The following is a 17659-nucleotide window of genomic DNA, read 5'->3' as shown; positions in this document are numbered from 1 at the left end:
TACGGAATTTCGGAAATGGTTAGGACAATGATTAAAAAAAGAAGGAGTAGCTGTTTCATATTCCTGCACAGTTGATGTCCGTATCTCATGGAGTAGCACAGTTTTCAACATATGAACTACTGTCCAAATGGACAGGATCGTATGAGCCTCATGCAAAATATTTACCAGCGATAGACTTCACTTGCGGTTGTGTCGCAGGGGCAGCGGGAACAGTATTTTCAAACCCAGCTGATGTTGTACGAACACGAGTTGTAGGCTTTCCTGGAATCAAATATCGCGGATTGTTTCCAACGGCTATGGATATTTACAGAAAGGAAGGCGTAAAAGCTTTTTTTAGGGGTACTGTTCCGGGAGTCCTCAGTAGAGCGCCTCTTGCTGGATTGCAGTTCTCGTTTTATCGGTGAGCATATGTTGGCTAATCTTAAAAGTATAAGAGATTAATTTAATGTTTATATACAACATCATGGCTTACTCATTCGTTTTTATATATTTTTGAGGAAATACTTGTTTTTAGTAAAAGCAATTAGAGCAAAAAATCAAGTACTTTTGCAATAAAGTTTCAAGAACTCATAGATTATGAAAATTATATTTTGACTTTAATCAGTGGTGTTGGAATATTTGTTTACCGGAACCGAATTTTTAAGACCGGTTTGAAAACCGGTACTCATACATGTTCCGGTTTTAGTGCTAATTTTGGGTCCATTGATTATTGGTGGCAATAAACTATGCCAGGGATGAGTAACGTACGGTCCGTGGGCCGCTTGCATTTCGACAAAAATTAGAAAAAAAATCCAGCACTCCTTTTTAAACTTTTTTTGCCGGAGCACGTTTCGGCATAAAAACAATGTACCGGAACGCCGTTCCGGCTTGTTCCGGTCTAAAAAGGAAGTACCGAAACGCCGTTCCGGCTTGTTCCGGTCTAAAAAGGAAGTACCAAAACGCCGTTCCGGCGCGTTCCGGCTTGGGGGGCGTCCATTAATCACATTAGGTTTTTGGGGGGAGGGGGGTTAGACCAAAAATCACGAAATATCACGGGGAGGAAGAAGTATAGTAAGATATCACGTGTATTTATTCTTTAACTGATTTAAAAACAAAATCAAAAAAAAAAACTCAAAAATTTTACCGTTTTTTCACGTAACTAAAAAAACACCTGATGTTTGGTTGGGGAGGGTTTTCAGTACGAAATTTGCTTACTTTTGCTGACAAAGGTAAGAGGGGGGGTAAATAATTGTAATAAATCTGCTTACGTAATACTTGAACGATCCCTATCATTATGTATCACCAAGGGGGAGGGGGTCCAAAAATCCTTAAAAACTCGCTCACGTGATTAATGAACGCTCCTTTTGACAACACCACTGACTTTAATGGAATTTTTCATAATTCCTATTAGAATGTTTTGAATTCCTATTAGAAAATGTTGCATCAAAGATGCAAACGATGAAATATATATATGAAAAATGTATGAAGTAAAATTTATATTTATATATATATATATATATATATACATACAAATTAACTTTTTTATTATTACTCATTAACTTTTAACTTATTTGCCTCGTGTGCTGCCTAGAATAAATATAACTGGCAAACTGGCAAAAATACATTGATTTACTAAATATATTTTTCTTATTTCATTGTTATTGATCAAAATTTTCAACAATCCGTCTTGAATTCGTACTTTAAATTTATGTAGATTATCTACCTAGGTAATTATCTAGATAATCGACCAGTTTTTTTTAAATTGATTTATAATTTGAACTTGTTAAAACTAATTTGTTAGAAGTTTTATAAATAGGCGCTTCTTACTCTCAAAGCCAAGCTTTGTAAAATATAAAATTAAATATTTAACGCTACAAGCTTATGTATCGTGTTCAATGTAGTCAATCTCGACAGACGTAGAAAATTTTGTTGATCTCTTGAAAATATTTTGTTAAATTTGTTTCACTATCAAACCTATCAAATTCTTGTAGAATATCTGTCGAACTATATGAGTCACTGACAGATTCAATGCCTGGCGTTCCTGCCCAATCATCATATTTATTTTCTGGAGCATTGGCCGGCTTTATAGCTGAAAGCACTATTTATCCTTTGGACACGATACGGAAAAGGCAAATGATCCAAGGCCAAAGGTACGGTTCTGTTTGCTGTACCACGAAATTTGAAAACATTTTTATTAAATTTGAGCTTAAGATAAATACTCATAGCCTTTTTCAAAATTTCGTAGATTCGTGCAAACAGACTGCATCGCCATTTGGAGCTGTGCTAAATCTATTTACTCGCATGGTGGAATTCGCCCTTTCTACAGAGGATTTACAATAGCAGCTTTAAAGTCGGCCATCTGCATTGCCTTACAATTCACTATTTACGAGGAATTAACATGACCCTTCGGCATTGTAATGACATTTGTAATTTTTGATATGTTATTTCTTGTCCTAATTATATAATGTTTTCAATCAGTCCTTGTGGAAATAATAAAATCGGTTCGTCATTGTCAATTTTTCATTTATGTTCTAATTTAATCAAAAATATGAAATAGTATTTAAGAATATTTTCTTAATAGATAAATAAAAGTTAACAATGTTATTGCAATATTTGTGTAAACTGTAATATACAAATTTATTTCAACGACAAAAGTCATGCTCAATATTTTAGGCATTTAATTTTTATATATATTACTGACCCCACAGTCTGCAGCCCTATGCACACCATGCCAGATTTTCTGATTAGTGCATGCCGGACAGTTACCTAGCAACGATATGAAAAATCATAATTAACGATCTTGCTTGACAGATTTCACGTTTACGCTCTCTATTCACAACGGCAGTATCCTTAACATAATTTCTGTTCATAAACGTTGCCCAGCGTTAAAAAATCACCAAAAAACAGAAAAATATTTGAATTATTTTATTTCTAGATCTTATTCGCTTAATTTAACATTGAAAATATTTATTTATTAGAAGGAATGTAGTCAAGTTCAAAGTGCTGTCATGTATGGACAGATTTGATACTACGGCGAGAGCAGCAAAGACTTTGAGGCGGCCGTACCCTCAAACTATCAATTTTACAAAAAAAACGGTTTTCTGAAGAATTGTAGGAAATTTTCTCTAGTTTAATTCGTACATAGATACTTTTATCGTAGAATGAGCCAGAAAGGAGATATTTTAAAAAAGCTATTTTTTGACGCCATTTTTTCAATATGGCGGCAACTTGCCGTCCAAATTTGAGGTGGCAAAGTTGATTTTTGTAAAGAGCACCTCGAAATCTATAAGATTACCAATTTTCAGAATTCCCGGAGTACTGTACCGGCAAAACGACCAAATGACTGGACTATAAGCTTAAATCATCTTATGGATGCATCCTAATCGAATACGATGCATATATATTAGCTTATAAGCATTAGTGCATTTTAGGCCTATAAAATATGAATTTTGAAATTCACAGTATATATTTTTAATAATCTATTTGAAAATGCACAAAATTATTATTATTTATTAATCATAAAATAAGTGAACATTTGGCGCAAAATACTTGCTCACCTTACCAGAAAACTTGACAGAAGTCCTGTTACAAGAAAAACTGGCGTCGTATGCACCGAGCTTTACATTATTTTAATAAAAAAAAATAATAGTTTTTTTTTGGCACAGTTGATTAAAATGGACTGAATTTACTGTTTCGATAATTTTGTCGAAAATTATATCACAACTTATGTTCGAAAGACCTTGAGGTCCTGAATGTTAACATATTAAGAGCTTGAGGTTCATCAATATAGTTAATAAAATGCTCTGATACTTAATGGGGTCTTATATTTTTGACTCGGAAACATTGATAGCTGATAAAACTACATAAAATATGCTTTAGAGCTTCAAATATTCAATTGCTATATGTGCTTTATTATATTGTTTCAGAGTTTTCTACGATTGTTTCATAAACATGAAATGTATGAACGAGTCGGCCAGTGCGGCATGTGCAGGAGCTTGTGCAGGTTCACTGTCCAAAACAGTCCTTTACCCATTGGAACTGATTAGGAGGATGCTTCAAGTTCAGGGTTCGTCACTCGTGGCAAGGTAGGATTTTGACATGTTTTATAATTGATTTAAAGTTTTAAAGTTACAAGTAATTGATTGTTTATAAGTCATATAAACAAAAATTTAGTAAATGAAAGTCTACGCTGAATTTTTTAAATTGCAGATTTATATTCTACATTATTTTTGCCATGTGAAATTTTTCAATAAGCATAATCATACTGAATTTGATTCGAACTATTTTTTCGTCAAATAGATAATGCACAATTTATGGAGTATGAAAATTAGGCATATATCAAATGATAAACTTTCTTGAAACTGTTTTGAAGAACTGAAACGAAATTTCTCTTTGGGCAATTTGATTTGCTATAGTTTTTTCTCCTGATTTGGAGTCAAGTATTAAAGAATCGAAATAGATAACTGTCAATTCTACGGTAAAATAGATGATAATACAGCGTTGTTAAGGCAACGCTATGTTATACTTGTTTCTTGGTACTAAAATTTGTGAAAATGCTACCTAATATTTGCTTACATAAACATAAAAAATTGGGATGCGTATTTATAATACGGTTTTATGTGTAAAACGTCTGATTTACGCATTTTCACAGTTTTTAGTATCAAGAAGCAAGTATAACAGAGCGTTGCCATAACAACGCAATGTTATCGTCTATTTTACAGAATTGACACCAAAGTTCGTAACATTTACGTTACTACATATATATCGTAAATAAATATAATTGTATTAAATTTAAATAAAATAAGGTTTTACGAATTTTAATTGAACTCATATTTTGCTTGCTACTTATGAATTATTAATTAAATTAACCCTTTTCAAGCAGAATTTGCGAGTGGAAAGAGTTAATTATGTTGTTAATACCTTTTTGTAGATTAATTTATATCTTTATCCTTTTCCTCATCCTTTTTCCTTCCTCAGTGTTCCCACTGGATCCTTCTACGTCTGTGCAGGGTTTTGGCACTGTTTGAAGATAATATTTCGAAAAGAAGGTGTATCCGGCTATTACAAAGGATTCATGTTATCCGCTATTAAATCCATGATAGGAACAACTTTAAATTTTTTTACTTATGAATTTATTCTAGCTATATATTCACCTGTGCGCAAATCTATTGATGGCGACGTGTGATACTTTTGTTTGAAAATGTTTTCTTGTGATTGTGTATAATTATTATTGTCTTTGTTTTTTATAGTATGTTTTTATATTAGTAAGGAATAGGAATTTCATAAAAAGTCTGAATAAACAGAAAATATTTATATTTATTACGTTTTAAAATAAATATTATAATTAGCTCTATATCCCAAACAATGCAATCAAAACTAGTAACAACTCAATGAACATGCAGAAATTTTGACTTGAAGTTTGAAATTATATATGAGGTGAGTGTGACCACACATTTGAAATTATTTTTATGAGTGATCTAACATTCAATTTGCATATTTATTTATAAACTGTATGTATTACTAAAGCAATTATTTTAATAATAATTTTAATTTACATATTTGGTTTTGAAATATATTATTATATATTATATTATCTATACTTAAATATATATAATGTCTTACGCTCTAACACGAAGAGATTTTTTTATCCTGTTCTTTATAACATCGTTATATAATATCTTTATACATAAATCTATATAATATTATATTATAAAGATTACATGTAGCTTTCAAATGGTTCTCAATTACAATCTTCGAAAGTGTTAAATTTCATTAGGAGATTTTTTTCTAAAATGTTTGCTCATTTTAGTTTGAATTTAATTATCATAAGCTTTAGTTTTACATTTTCTGAATTGGAAATGCATACAGCAATTCGTATAATAATGGACGAATTTTCTGGTTAATTTACCTTTTTATAATTAGCTTACATTTTATCCTTGAGGCAGACATAAATTGTTCAGAAAACACTATATATAAACAATCTTAATCAATTTTACTACTTCTTCATACACTTTCTAACCATAAGATATAGTGTACCCCATGCTGGACATCAATGTTTCTTTAATTGCCGGTTGTAGAGCTCTTTGCATGTAGGATGTAAGCAATCCTCGAATTCCTTTCGAGAATATATCTTCCATTTCACGTGTTACTTCATTGCCGCCTCCATCGTCACCAAAATCTTCACCAAGTTCTAATTCACCATCATCAGTTGTATCTCCGTAGAAATCTGATTCGAATACATCGAATATTCTGGATTGTCGAGTTTCAGGCTCGTTGTCGTATACAGTGAATCGATCATCTCCTAATCCGGATCTGATAAAATATAAAGTCAAATGATAATATATTACATTATGAGTAATAATTTTGACTTCTTAAATCAATTCCGTTTTTTAACTTCCCGAAAGAGAAGTTTATGTTTTCATCAAAAAATCCGAATTGCTAATTTTATGTTTTCTCGACGTTTCAAGCCATTCTGAATCGAAAAAGACCAAATTTGGAAAAATTATGTATGTGTATGTGTATGTGAATAGATTTTTTGCCGTAAATCGACGTTTTCTCAAAACCGGCTAGACCGATTTCAAAAATTTAAAAGCCATTCGATGTATCGCGATGAGGCGTTTATCAATTTTGCACGACGATCAGCCAAGCCGTTTTTTGTAAATAACAGTAAAGTGAAAAATTTTTTGTCCACGTTTTAGCCCGCAGTTCTAAATCGATTTTGAAAATTCAAAAACCGTTCGAAAGATATTGGTCGGGAATCGTGCTGATGAGTTTTTAGTAGAGATCGGCCGTTTTCTTGTAATAAAGTGTTAAATTTTTTTTTTCGACAATTTTTATTATTATTTTTTTGACGGTAGATACCATTGTCTTCTAGATCATACTAAAATATTACGGCCCTACGACAACTAGCTTAGCTTTAAAAATTTGCCAAAGTTTGCAAAAATTAGTATCGTTTTTTTGGCATTTGTCAAAATTAGACCTTTCATCGATGATTGCTCAAAAACGCCTGAACCGATTTCAGAAATTTAAAAATCATTTGGTATGTCTCAATGAGGACTATCGCTTGCCAGTTTTGTGCGACGATCGGCCGAGCCGTTTCTTTGAAATTTGGAAGAAAGTGTTAAACTTTTCGTCCACTTTTAAGCTCATACTACCGAATCGATTTTCAAAAATCAAAAACTGTTCGAAAGGTATTACTTGGGAATGATACTGATTAGTTTTCGGTAAAACTCTACCGAGCCGTTTTCTTGTAATTAACTGTTGAAAAAAATTTAATCCGATTTTTATGGATATTTTTTGGCGATATATACCATGGTCTTATAGAACTTACTGAATTATTAATGCCTTGTATCTCAATTTTAAAAATTCATCAAAGTTTGAGAAAATGAGTATAACTTGGTATAACGATAGAGTACTTGGTCTTAATAAACGTAATAAATCAAAGTCCTATGGAAACTGGTTCAATTAAAAAATTATTGATTTTTGAAAATTTGCTTTTAGAAAATACTCCGTTTGATGTCTTCGTTCCTTTTCAATTATGTGTAATAAATACACTCGGAATACTTTTAAACACTCATAAATTAATTTATTTGTTATTGATTAAGTCGATTATTTACACATATCGGGAAGTTCATGTAACTGCCTCAAGGCAAAATACCAATACCAACTAGTTTATTATAAACTTTAATAGTATATAAATATAACAAAGTGGAATATTAATTGTTTATTCAAGAATAGCTTATACGTCATTTCTTTTGAATGGACTTATTTACATTACTTTACAAATTCACATTATAAATAAAAGCAAGTTCAATTTGAACAAAAGCAAGATAGATTTACCTTCCGTGACTCTTATGCTGCCTGTCATAATATTCATCTTGATAATCATTTCTATCGTTATAATAACGTGAGTCGTATCTGTACTTTCCATTTCTGTCTCTTCTTCCATCAAAATCACGATCCAAGAATGGATCATAGTTGGCACCATGAAATAGATACTTTGAATTTCTTCTGTGCTGGTGATAATCTCTTACCTCACAACCGTGAGCAAAAACACTTAGGAAACCTAGCAATTTTTAAATTATTAGTTAAATTTTAATTGCATTCAATTGGTCTGACACTTTTCTGTTCACATATCAAAAATATAAATCAAAACGCAAGTAAAATTTTGCATGAGATTATAATATACCAGATGGCAGAGAAGAATAATTAGAAATTGATATATCTTCTTTGAATCAAAATAACACTCAAAAGCCAGTTTTAGTTAAAAATATAATGGTTAATGTAAATTTATTCAGTGCTAATTATTAGCAGCACTTTCGATTTTTTTATATTAACATTGTTTACTTTTACTAAAATTCAGGAAATACTGAGATATACCTTCATAACAATGACCTTTAATTGGTTAGTTCTCACATTATCATTTCTTGTATTCTTACTTATAAATGATCAATCGAAAATAAAATTGTAGAGAACTTGTAGTTCACTTTTTTACTAAGATTTTGCACAAGCAAATAGATTATTTTTTCTTTATGAATTTTAAAATTATATAATACCTGGTTCGGTGAATTGAGAATCCGTACGAACGCTGACGCTTCCTTCAGATCGCGACAATGGTCGAGTTGTGAAACGTATTCCCGCTCTGTTAAACAAATTTTTTTTATTATACTCTGCATTTGTTTAAAATAAATGTTTTCATACATAGTTTGCTTAAATATTTAGGAAGTTAATACAATGGCAATTAAAATTACATCTGAGTTGAAGTTATATAACTCAATTTTTTGTTATATAATGCTGAACAAAGCCTGAAATATATGCGTATCTACTCATAGAACTAGTTCTATAAGTGTTCTATAAGTTGTTGTGAATTAAATTGAATTTTTACGTTTGACTTTTAGGAATGCTATGTAACCATATATTGCAATGTAATCATATAATCGTTTTTATTATTATTATTAATTATTAATTAAGAGACTTATATTTTAGATAAATAATCTAATGATTGTCCTTACCAGCAGAAATTTATATTTTTACCACTAAACGCTATTAAAAGACAATCCAAAAAACATAATTTTGAACTATGATATTGAAGCACTGCTTTAAAAGACCATTTTTATATGAAAATATATTTGGGTCTATATTTTTAGGTGAAAACCGACTATCACTTCTGATTGATTTAAGGCTATCCGAAATTAGGGCATCAATCCGAAACTCCTGGTTATAAAATTAGCGCTTACCTCAACCTATGAATCCCTTAAAAATGGATTTAACTCAACAATATTAACTGATATAAAATAACTGTAAATGTGATTAGCGAACAAACAATCATGGATTCAATAATTTAAATACCTTCCATATTACAGAAAAGTATTTATAAAATATTGATATTTGCTTTTCATATCTATTATGATTTTATATATTTCTATATTTTCCAAAACGTTAACATTTTATATATTTTCAAGAATTATTAACTTCTCGAAGGCCAAGTTTGTTGTCGCGAGAAAATCCGATTTGCTTATTTATGTTTCAAGAAATTCTGAATTAAATGAGATCTTTGGTAAAAGTTTTTGTGTGTGTACGTGAGTTGATTCTTGATCATTTCTCGAGGTTATCTCAAAAATGACTGCACCGATTTAAAAAATTTAAGCCATTGTATGTAACTCGATTAGGACTAGCTTACATTATAAATCTTAGAATTTTGTGGTGAGCTTGGGCGATTCTAATCAGAATCTATGCCGAACATCTAAAAACGTTTTAGTTCAGTCATTTAAGCTTAAATTAGGTAAGAGTTTCGAAATTCGAGATACCCAGCTGTAAGTCTGGGTATTTTGCACCCTAAAAGTTGTCTCAAAGCCTACATATGGTAGAGTATACGCAATATATGTAGGTTTTGTGACAACTTTTAGGGTCCAAAATACAAGTATTTACAGACTTACAGCTGGGCATCTCGAATTCCGAGGTGAACTTACTATAATGAGTGAACATTTCGTGTTTTGTAAGCTACTGATTACAGCTGACGTCCACAAAAACTACATTTTTGGAACACAAAATAGTGAAGTGCAATGCGTTTAACAAATTAAGTAATTTATACATATCCACAAAAAAGTACATTTTTTGAACATGAAATAGAGAAGTGCAATGCGTTTAACAAATTAAGTAATTTATACAATTACATATATTATAAGTATTTCCGAGAGACATCAATTGGAAATCGTATTATTTTTTAGTAAAAGCAAAAATGTTATTTTAGTAATAAACAGTTGAATATTTTATCTAATTAGCTGAATTTCAATTAATTTCTTATAAATTAATTTGATTATGTATATGAATCGGAAAGTTCATCCAACTTGCCTAAAGGCAAAATGCTACTTACTAGTTTCGTTACTGTTTTTAATTGTTCATCAATCTAAATTGCATAACTTTATAATAAGGAGACCGTACGTCCCGGAATGGCCGGGACAGTCCCGGATTACCACCTTGTGTCCCGGGTTATTCGTAAAGCAATATTTGTCCCGGATTTTGATTTTTTGTCCCAGATGTCCCGTTTTTACGAAAATTAATAGTTAAATTAACAAAAATTAAGAAAGCAACTTAACAGATGCTAATTTTTTCAAATTAATTATGAAGAAAATTGAATAGAACATATAGATCGAAAAATATAAGATATATTATCATAGATAAAAAAGTATTGCATATAATAGTCGAGCTTACTAAAACTTCTTACTAAAAGTCCACAATTTTGATAAAAAAAATTATTTAAAAAGCATTTTTTTATTGTATCCTTGAATAACATTTGTTATGTAAATGACTAACACACCCCTCCCCTCCCCATGACGTTCCGGATTAGCATAACTAAAAATTGCCGTCCCGGATTTGACTTCAAAAAATATGGTCACCTTATTTATAGAGACTTAGAGACAATGATCACTGTCAAAATTAATAAAACTTATTTGTTATATTCTTTATATTTTTTGCCATTGTTGTCACATAAAATCCAGACCCAAATCTTTTGTGATCTACAAATTACATTATCACTGACTTCTCAATAGTTGGTGCAAACTATTTTCCATGAATACATTTAAAAGTAAATTACCTTAAAATTACGTAAAGAATCTATTACTTTATACTGTACCTTCGCAATCGCAATACCATGTTGCATGTCGCGCCGCGCGGCCTGAGCGACACGCTTCCACTTATCGTGAGATCGGGGAAGAGCAGCTTCGTGTCCAGGCTGGAGTTGTCTGCGTTGAAGGCGCATCGATCGACCCGAACCCAAGACGGCTTACTCGGCATCCGCACGCGCAGCTCGCTTATCACGACGTCTGAATCGAGGGACCGCATTGGCTTCTCGATCGTAAGGCGGTTCAAATCATTTTCTATCTGATGGTGGATGATTTATTGTTACAATATGTTTTCCTATGATTTGAATAATTAAGGCTAATAATTAGCATGAGATAATTATTTGATTGTTTTGGGTTTATTTCGTCCATCAATCACGTGAGGCTTAAAGGGGAAGGGGCGGTTTGACAAAAAATCACAAAATATCACGTGGGAAAGGGGAGAATCTTGTAAGATATCTCGCGTATTTATTAACTTCCCGTAGGGTAAGTTAGTGTAATCGTCCAAAAATCGTAATTGAAAATTTTTACATTTCTCCACGTTTTGAAGGTTTCTGAACATTTTGGCATTTCTGAACATTTTGGCACATTCGATTTCTATTAATAGAGAGGTGTGCTGATTAGTTTTTGGCAAAGGCAGGTCCAGCCATTTCGGAGATACGGAGCAAAGAATGCAGAAAATAGAAATCGAGTTTTTGAGAGAACGGAGCATTCGATTTGAATGATCCAAAAAACAGTCAATTCGTAATGACGGGGAGAAATGATGATTAGTTTTTGGCAAAGGTAGGTCCAGCCGTTTCAGAGATACAGAGCTAAATGTATCTGTAAATCAGATAATTATTTGATTGTTTTGGGTTTATTGCGTCCATTAATCCCTTAAAGGAAAAGGGGCGGTTTGACAAGAAATCACGAAATATCACGTGGGAGAAGGGAGAGTCTTGTAAGATATCTTGCGTATTTATTAACTTCCCGTAGGATAAGTTATTGTAATCGTCAAAAAATTGAAATTGAAAGTTTTTAAATTTCTTCACGTTTTGAAGGTTTCTGATCATTTTGGCATTTCTGAACATTTTGACACACTCGATTCCTATTAAGATAGAGGTACGCTGATTAGTTTTTGGCAAAGACACAGCTAAGAGCGCAGAAAATAAAATTCGAGTTTTTGAGACAACGGAGCATCCGATTTGAATAATCCAAAAAACATTCACTTTGTAATGACGGGGAGAAGTGGTGATTAGTTTTCGGCAAAGGCATGTCCAGCCGTTTCAGAGATACCGAGCTAAATGTGCAAAAAATTGCAGGTTTTGAGAGAACTAAGCATCCGATTTGAATGATTCAAAAAGCTTTCTACTTGTGTTGATGTAAAGAATGCTTTTGGATTTTTATTAATTACCAAACAAATTTTTTTTCTGAATATCGAAAATAATTCGAATTTTAATTTCAGCTGCAGTTGAGTTCTAAAGCTCATTCATATACTTCATTTAAAAAAATCAAAAATTTTACAGTTTTATCACATAACTAAAAATGCACGTGATGTTTGGTGGGGGAGGAGGGTAATTTTGAATATCACCATATATCACCAAAGGGTAGGGGGGTCCAAAAATCCTTCAAAACATGTTCACGTGATTAATGGACGCCCCCTAAGAATGATAGTTTACTTATTCTAGACACTGTCTAGAATCCAATGTTCATTAATCATTCAAATCGGATGCTCTATTTTCTCAAAAACTTAATTGTAAAGAAATTGTATCCACACATACGCACACGCACGCACACATACACACACCTATATCCATTTTTTCTAAGGTATGGCAAAATGTTCAGAAACCTCTGAAACGTAAAGATATGCAAAAAAAAAACATTTTCGATTTTGGGAGATTACTATAATTAGCTCTACGGGAAGTTGAATATTCCGCTTTATCGAATGATGTTAATTAAAAATGATAGTTTACTTATTCTGGAACAAGTTTTTTTGTCTAGAATAAGTAAATGACATTTTATGTTTGCTGTGCATATGGATTATATTAAGAAGCAAGCACAGAAATGATTATAATTATTCTATTTTTATAATTGGTATTTTTATAATTCCTTGCTGCTTAGATGCCTATATATAATAATTTACAAAATTATACGTGGGTGGGTGAACGGTGAGTGGATTTAAAAGTTCTGCTCACAATTTGCACTCACTTCAAAAGAATTATAAAAAGAACAACACAATTATAATAATTTCTGTACTTGCATCTTAATATAATGAATACTAGTACGTATATTAATGACCATTAGTCTACATGAGGACCATTAACATCAGTGTGCTCTAGAAATTTCGCACTAAAGACAAAAGTGAACAAAACAATTACTGAATCGAAACCGAGACATCATTCGGGTCGCAGACTGGTTTTCTTTACGATTTGTTGTAAAATACTGTATTGAATGATATCCAAATAATGGGTCATGGTTTTGATTATTTTTCTAAGTTTATAATATAATAACTATTATTTATTTCATTAAATGCGTTACTTTTTTGCAACTGTTTTTTTCTGTATATCAAAATAGATTAAATAGTTCATAAGAATTATCTCTTGTGATTGGTTCTATGGGTCGTGGTTTCGAACCCCGCTATGGATAACTTGACATCGTGCAGTAGCGATATCAATTTTCACTCGAAAATATGCATAAAAATATGTTTCTATTTGAAAATAGCCTATTTCGGGCACTACAGTGTGAAATAGCAAAGGAAAATCTCTCAAAATATTCTTCCCTGGATCGAGTTGGAGTTCAACTCGTCTCACGGACCTGCCCTAGGGCAGTACTACCCATATATATAATAATAATAAGTAGTACTACTAATTATATATAATTATTTAATATTATGTACATATTTTCAATCGCTTGGACATCTCTGTCCATTAATGTGTGACTTTTTCTTGTCGCATATACTTTATATTCGTCATCCTTCGGTGCCAATTTTCTCCACAGCTAATTTCATGCTTTTTGAATTCATTTCGAGGTCAATGTTGGAATATATAACGTAAAATGTTTTTTCGCACTATGATTCGGCGCTTTTTTAACGTTGCATTATGCTACCTTCAATAAATCAGGAAGTTGATGAATGCATTTTATAACCGTTGCATAAAAACGACTCCGTAATAGAAAGACCTTGTGTTTCCTGCATATTGATTTTATAAGGAAATTGTTTTGCATTAACATGTACACACAAATATCTATATATAACAAAACAAAATAATGGTGATTAAATAAAAATATAAAATGTAGTGAAATATAATTCGTCAATGAACTGTTTTTTTTTTTAAATTTGTAAGTAGATATTGACTAAAATATCAAACAAACATCATAGCTCTTAAAAATATAGGAAAAATGCTTTATAGATAAATTAAATTATAAATGTCTCACCTTGCTCTGAGATCTGGCTGCTTGTCTTTTCCTCATTAAATCTAATGCAGCTTCTAATCTAGCACTGCACCGACTATCATATCTACCCGCAAATGCTAAATGAAAATATTAAAAGAAAAATTAATATATTTAGTTCATATTTTTAACTGCATCAAGTACATAATATTAATTGTTAATATTATTGGTAATAATATTTTTATTAACCTAATAATCAGTAGTGTGAGTTATAGTAATCGCAAAAATTGTACGATGTGCTGATTAGTTTTTGGCAATTGCAAGTTTAGCCGTTTTGAAGTACGGAGCAAAAAGTGCCAAAAATGGCAATTCCGTTTTCAAGAGAATCGGATTGTCCAATTTGAATGATTCAAAAAACATCTTACTTGTATTGATGGAGTGAAGAAATAGTTAATTTTTTCGATGGCAGGCTTAAAAAGTTGAAAAAAAATGCAATTTGGTGGTGAAAAATAATTATTAGATTTAAGGTAGATCGGGGGCATAAAGGTCCAATTTGACATTGAGCAATTGTATTGTGAAGTAGAAAACAATTATATCATAACATATAACACATATCAAACAAACAACTATCTGACTATGTTCAGTAAAAATCCCAGCTAACTCATCGTTTTAGAAATGTGTTTTTTTGGTGTTTGTCAGAATTTTGTAACCTGGCTCTTTTTACGCCGTAGGCTGTGTTTATTGGGACTGACACGGGGCAAACAGGTCTCATGTTCAATTTTGATTTGAAAGGGTTTTTACGAAATAATAGCTACAATATTCAACCAATGCAAAATTTAAATTACAAGCATGCATCTTTACAGAGACAACACGGTTTAGTTGGTCTCTTTGTCAGGTGTAAGCTATTATAGAGGTTATATAAAAAAGACTGTTGAATCTTACTTAAAATTAACAATACATCATTAAATAACGTTTACATTGAAATTAACAATATATCATTACAAGAACTATATTAAAAATTATAAAAGTCTGCAAAACTAAGCAATAGTGCAAATACTTTTGTTATGGATTTTTAAACGTTGCCGTTTTTCTTCCGAAAGCAACGTCGTAAGAATCAAGATGGTATTTGGTTATACAGCTTTTTTGCTCTACTTTCAAATATTGTTGTTAAAAAATTCTTAACTTTACTGGTTTTTGAGATATCGGTGGTGGGTCTTTATTCTCGCGGATCTTTAAACCCCGCCCTACTCTATGTACATCGATTTATCAGATATTTTATAGAGATTTTAATAATAAATCTAAATTTTATGACCAACTATTTGGAATGCGTACCAGTATTTATAATGTTTAAAGTTCACTTATATAGTTCTAATTTCCTCGATATTTACGACACTATATAAACCATCCGACTTGAAAGCTTCAAAAATTTTTAAATATCGCTAAAAACTTTCCAAACAAGTTTACGGTTCGAGAAGTTAAAACAAATTGTTTTAAGGCACGATGCCATGCACTAATCTATACGCACTTATTAGGGGGCGTCCATTAATCACGTGAGCGAGTTTCTAAGGATTTTTTGCCCCCTCCTCCCCATTGGTATTACATGATGATATTCAAAATTACACCCCCTCCCCCGTCAAACATCACGTGTATTTTTAGTTACGTGATAAAACTGTGAAATTTTTGAATATTTTGTAAAAGTGTTTGAATTTTTTTTTAAAAATCAGTTAAAAAATAAATACGCGTGATATCTTACTATACCCCTCACCCCCCCTGATATTTAGTGATTTCTTGTCAACCCCCCCTCTCCCTAAAAACTCACGTGACTAATGGTCGCCCCCTTAGAAGCATGCTTAATATTTCCAAAAGATGGTTTTTAAGATTATAAACTAATCTCTAATAGTGCGTATTACATGCAAATCAAATAATCGCATCTTATTTATTTTCAGAATAATTAACTCACGGTTTGTAGTAGTATTTTCTAATATAGAATTTTTAATCATATGACTGTTATTGTTTTCTATGCCGGTATCCCAGGATATAATCTAAACTTTCTTTCTCTGCAAATTTGAAGTTTTATCGTCAATGTGTAAAAATATTTTGCAAAGTGAACGCAAATTATATGACTCTTTGGTATTGTCCAAAATTATGCACGCAAAAAAGATAGATACTAAAAGCACTATTTATAAATTCTTAAAATTTAATGGATCTGTTTTATGCAAACAAGTCAATTTGTGTGTAGTTTAGCTTAATAGCTTAATGATTTCAGACTGATTTTTTTATATTTTTTTATTTTACGTATTGAACTTACAATATAAATTTATTTTTGGGAAATCTTTATTTGAGCAATTTCCATGGGTACTCTAATAATAAATTAGTAATTTCACGCTTTGAATCGCGAAAGTCTGTTTTACGGATTGTGCACCACGCGAAAGTGTAAATGTAAAATATTTTCCATGCTGCTTTAATTAACGATAAAAGTGAAGATTTTTCTTAATTTAAAACAGTTAATATTGTTTAGTTATATTATCTAAATATTTTCTATTGATATGTCATTAATAAAATAAATCATAATTTAAGAATCGTTTGAAAATGTGCTTTAGTTTCATTTAGTTGCTTTTCGGGTAAATTTAGCAAGATTACTTTTTTATTTTTTCTTAAAATTATATAATATGTTTTCTTCTATTTTTTCTGAATGATTTCAATGCGATGCATTGATATTTAAAAATGAATACCTGTAGTTTTTTCTAATTTTGCTCAATTTTTTCTTCTTTGCACGTCAATAAAACCAATATAATTAGGTAAAATTGGTACTGCTTTGTATTTGTGTTACTATTTTAGTTTATTAATTATAATTCGATCAAAATCAGATTTCAAGTGCAGATTTTTTGGTGCAATCAAGCTTTAAGACAAATAATAACAAACAAAATTAATCAGCACTTTTTCCATTTTTACTTTTTAGAAGACAACATCGTAGACCTTTTTACTTGTGAAGCATTTTGCACATAATGTTTTTTGATTTTTTTTTTTTTTTTTGAAATATTTCTTAAACGCAAGATCACTTAATATCTTATTTAGATCTATATAATGAAATGAATTGATATTTAAAAATAATTATTAATGAATAAATAATTAATTATTAATTGATAAATAATTGCAGTTTTTCCCAATCTTGCTCGGTATTTTCTTCTTTGCATCTT

At 31.0% G+C, this 17659-nt stretch overlaps 1 protein-coding gene across 1 annotated transcript in view; it reads left to right on the top strand.

The window, feature by feature from the left end:
• LOC113388263 (mitochondrial thiamine pyrophosphate carrier 1-like) overlaps nt 1–5164 on the top strand; it is a 6767-nt gene extending 1603 nt beyond the window's left edge. The window contains exons 2-5 of the mRNA XM_026625661.1: nt 51–400; nt 1971–2129; nt 3906–4064; nt 4957–5164. Coding sequence (XP_026481446.1) covers nt 51–400; nt 1971–2129; nt 3906–4064; nt 4957–5164 — 876 coding nt within the window. The remainder of the gene's footprint in view (nt 1–50; nt 401–1970; nt 2130–3905; nt 4065–4956) is intronic.
• Nucleotides 5165–17659: the final 12495 nt, after the last annotated feature.

This window comes from Ctenocephalides felis, unplaced genomic scaffold (assembly GCF_003426905.1).
Source record: "Ctenocephalides felis isolate EL2017-DRISC unplaced genomic scaffold, ASM342690v1 CF-g0.4_SCAFFOLD_03572, whole genome shotgun sequence".
NCBI classification, from domain to species: domain Eukaryota; kingdom Metazoa; phylum Arthropoda; class Insecta; order Siphonaptera; family Pulicidae; genus Ctenocephalides; species Ctenocephalides felis.
This window is presented reverse-complemented; position numbering and strand designations above follow the sequence as displayed.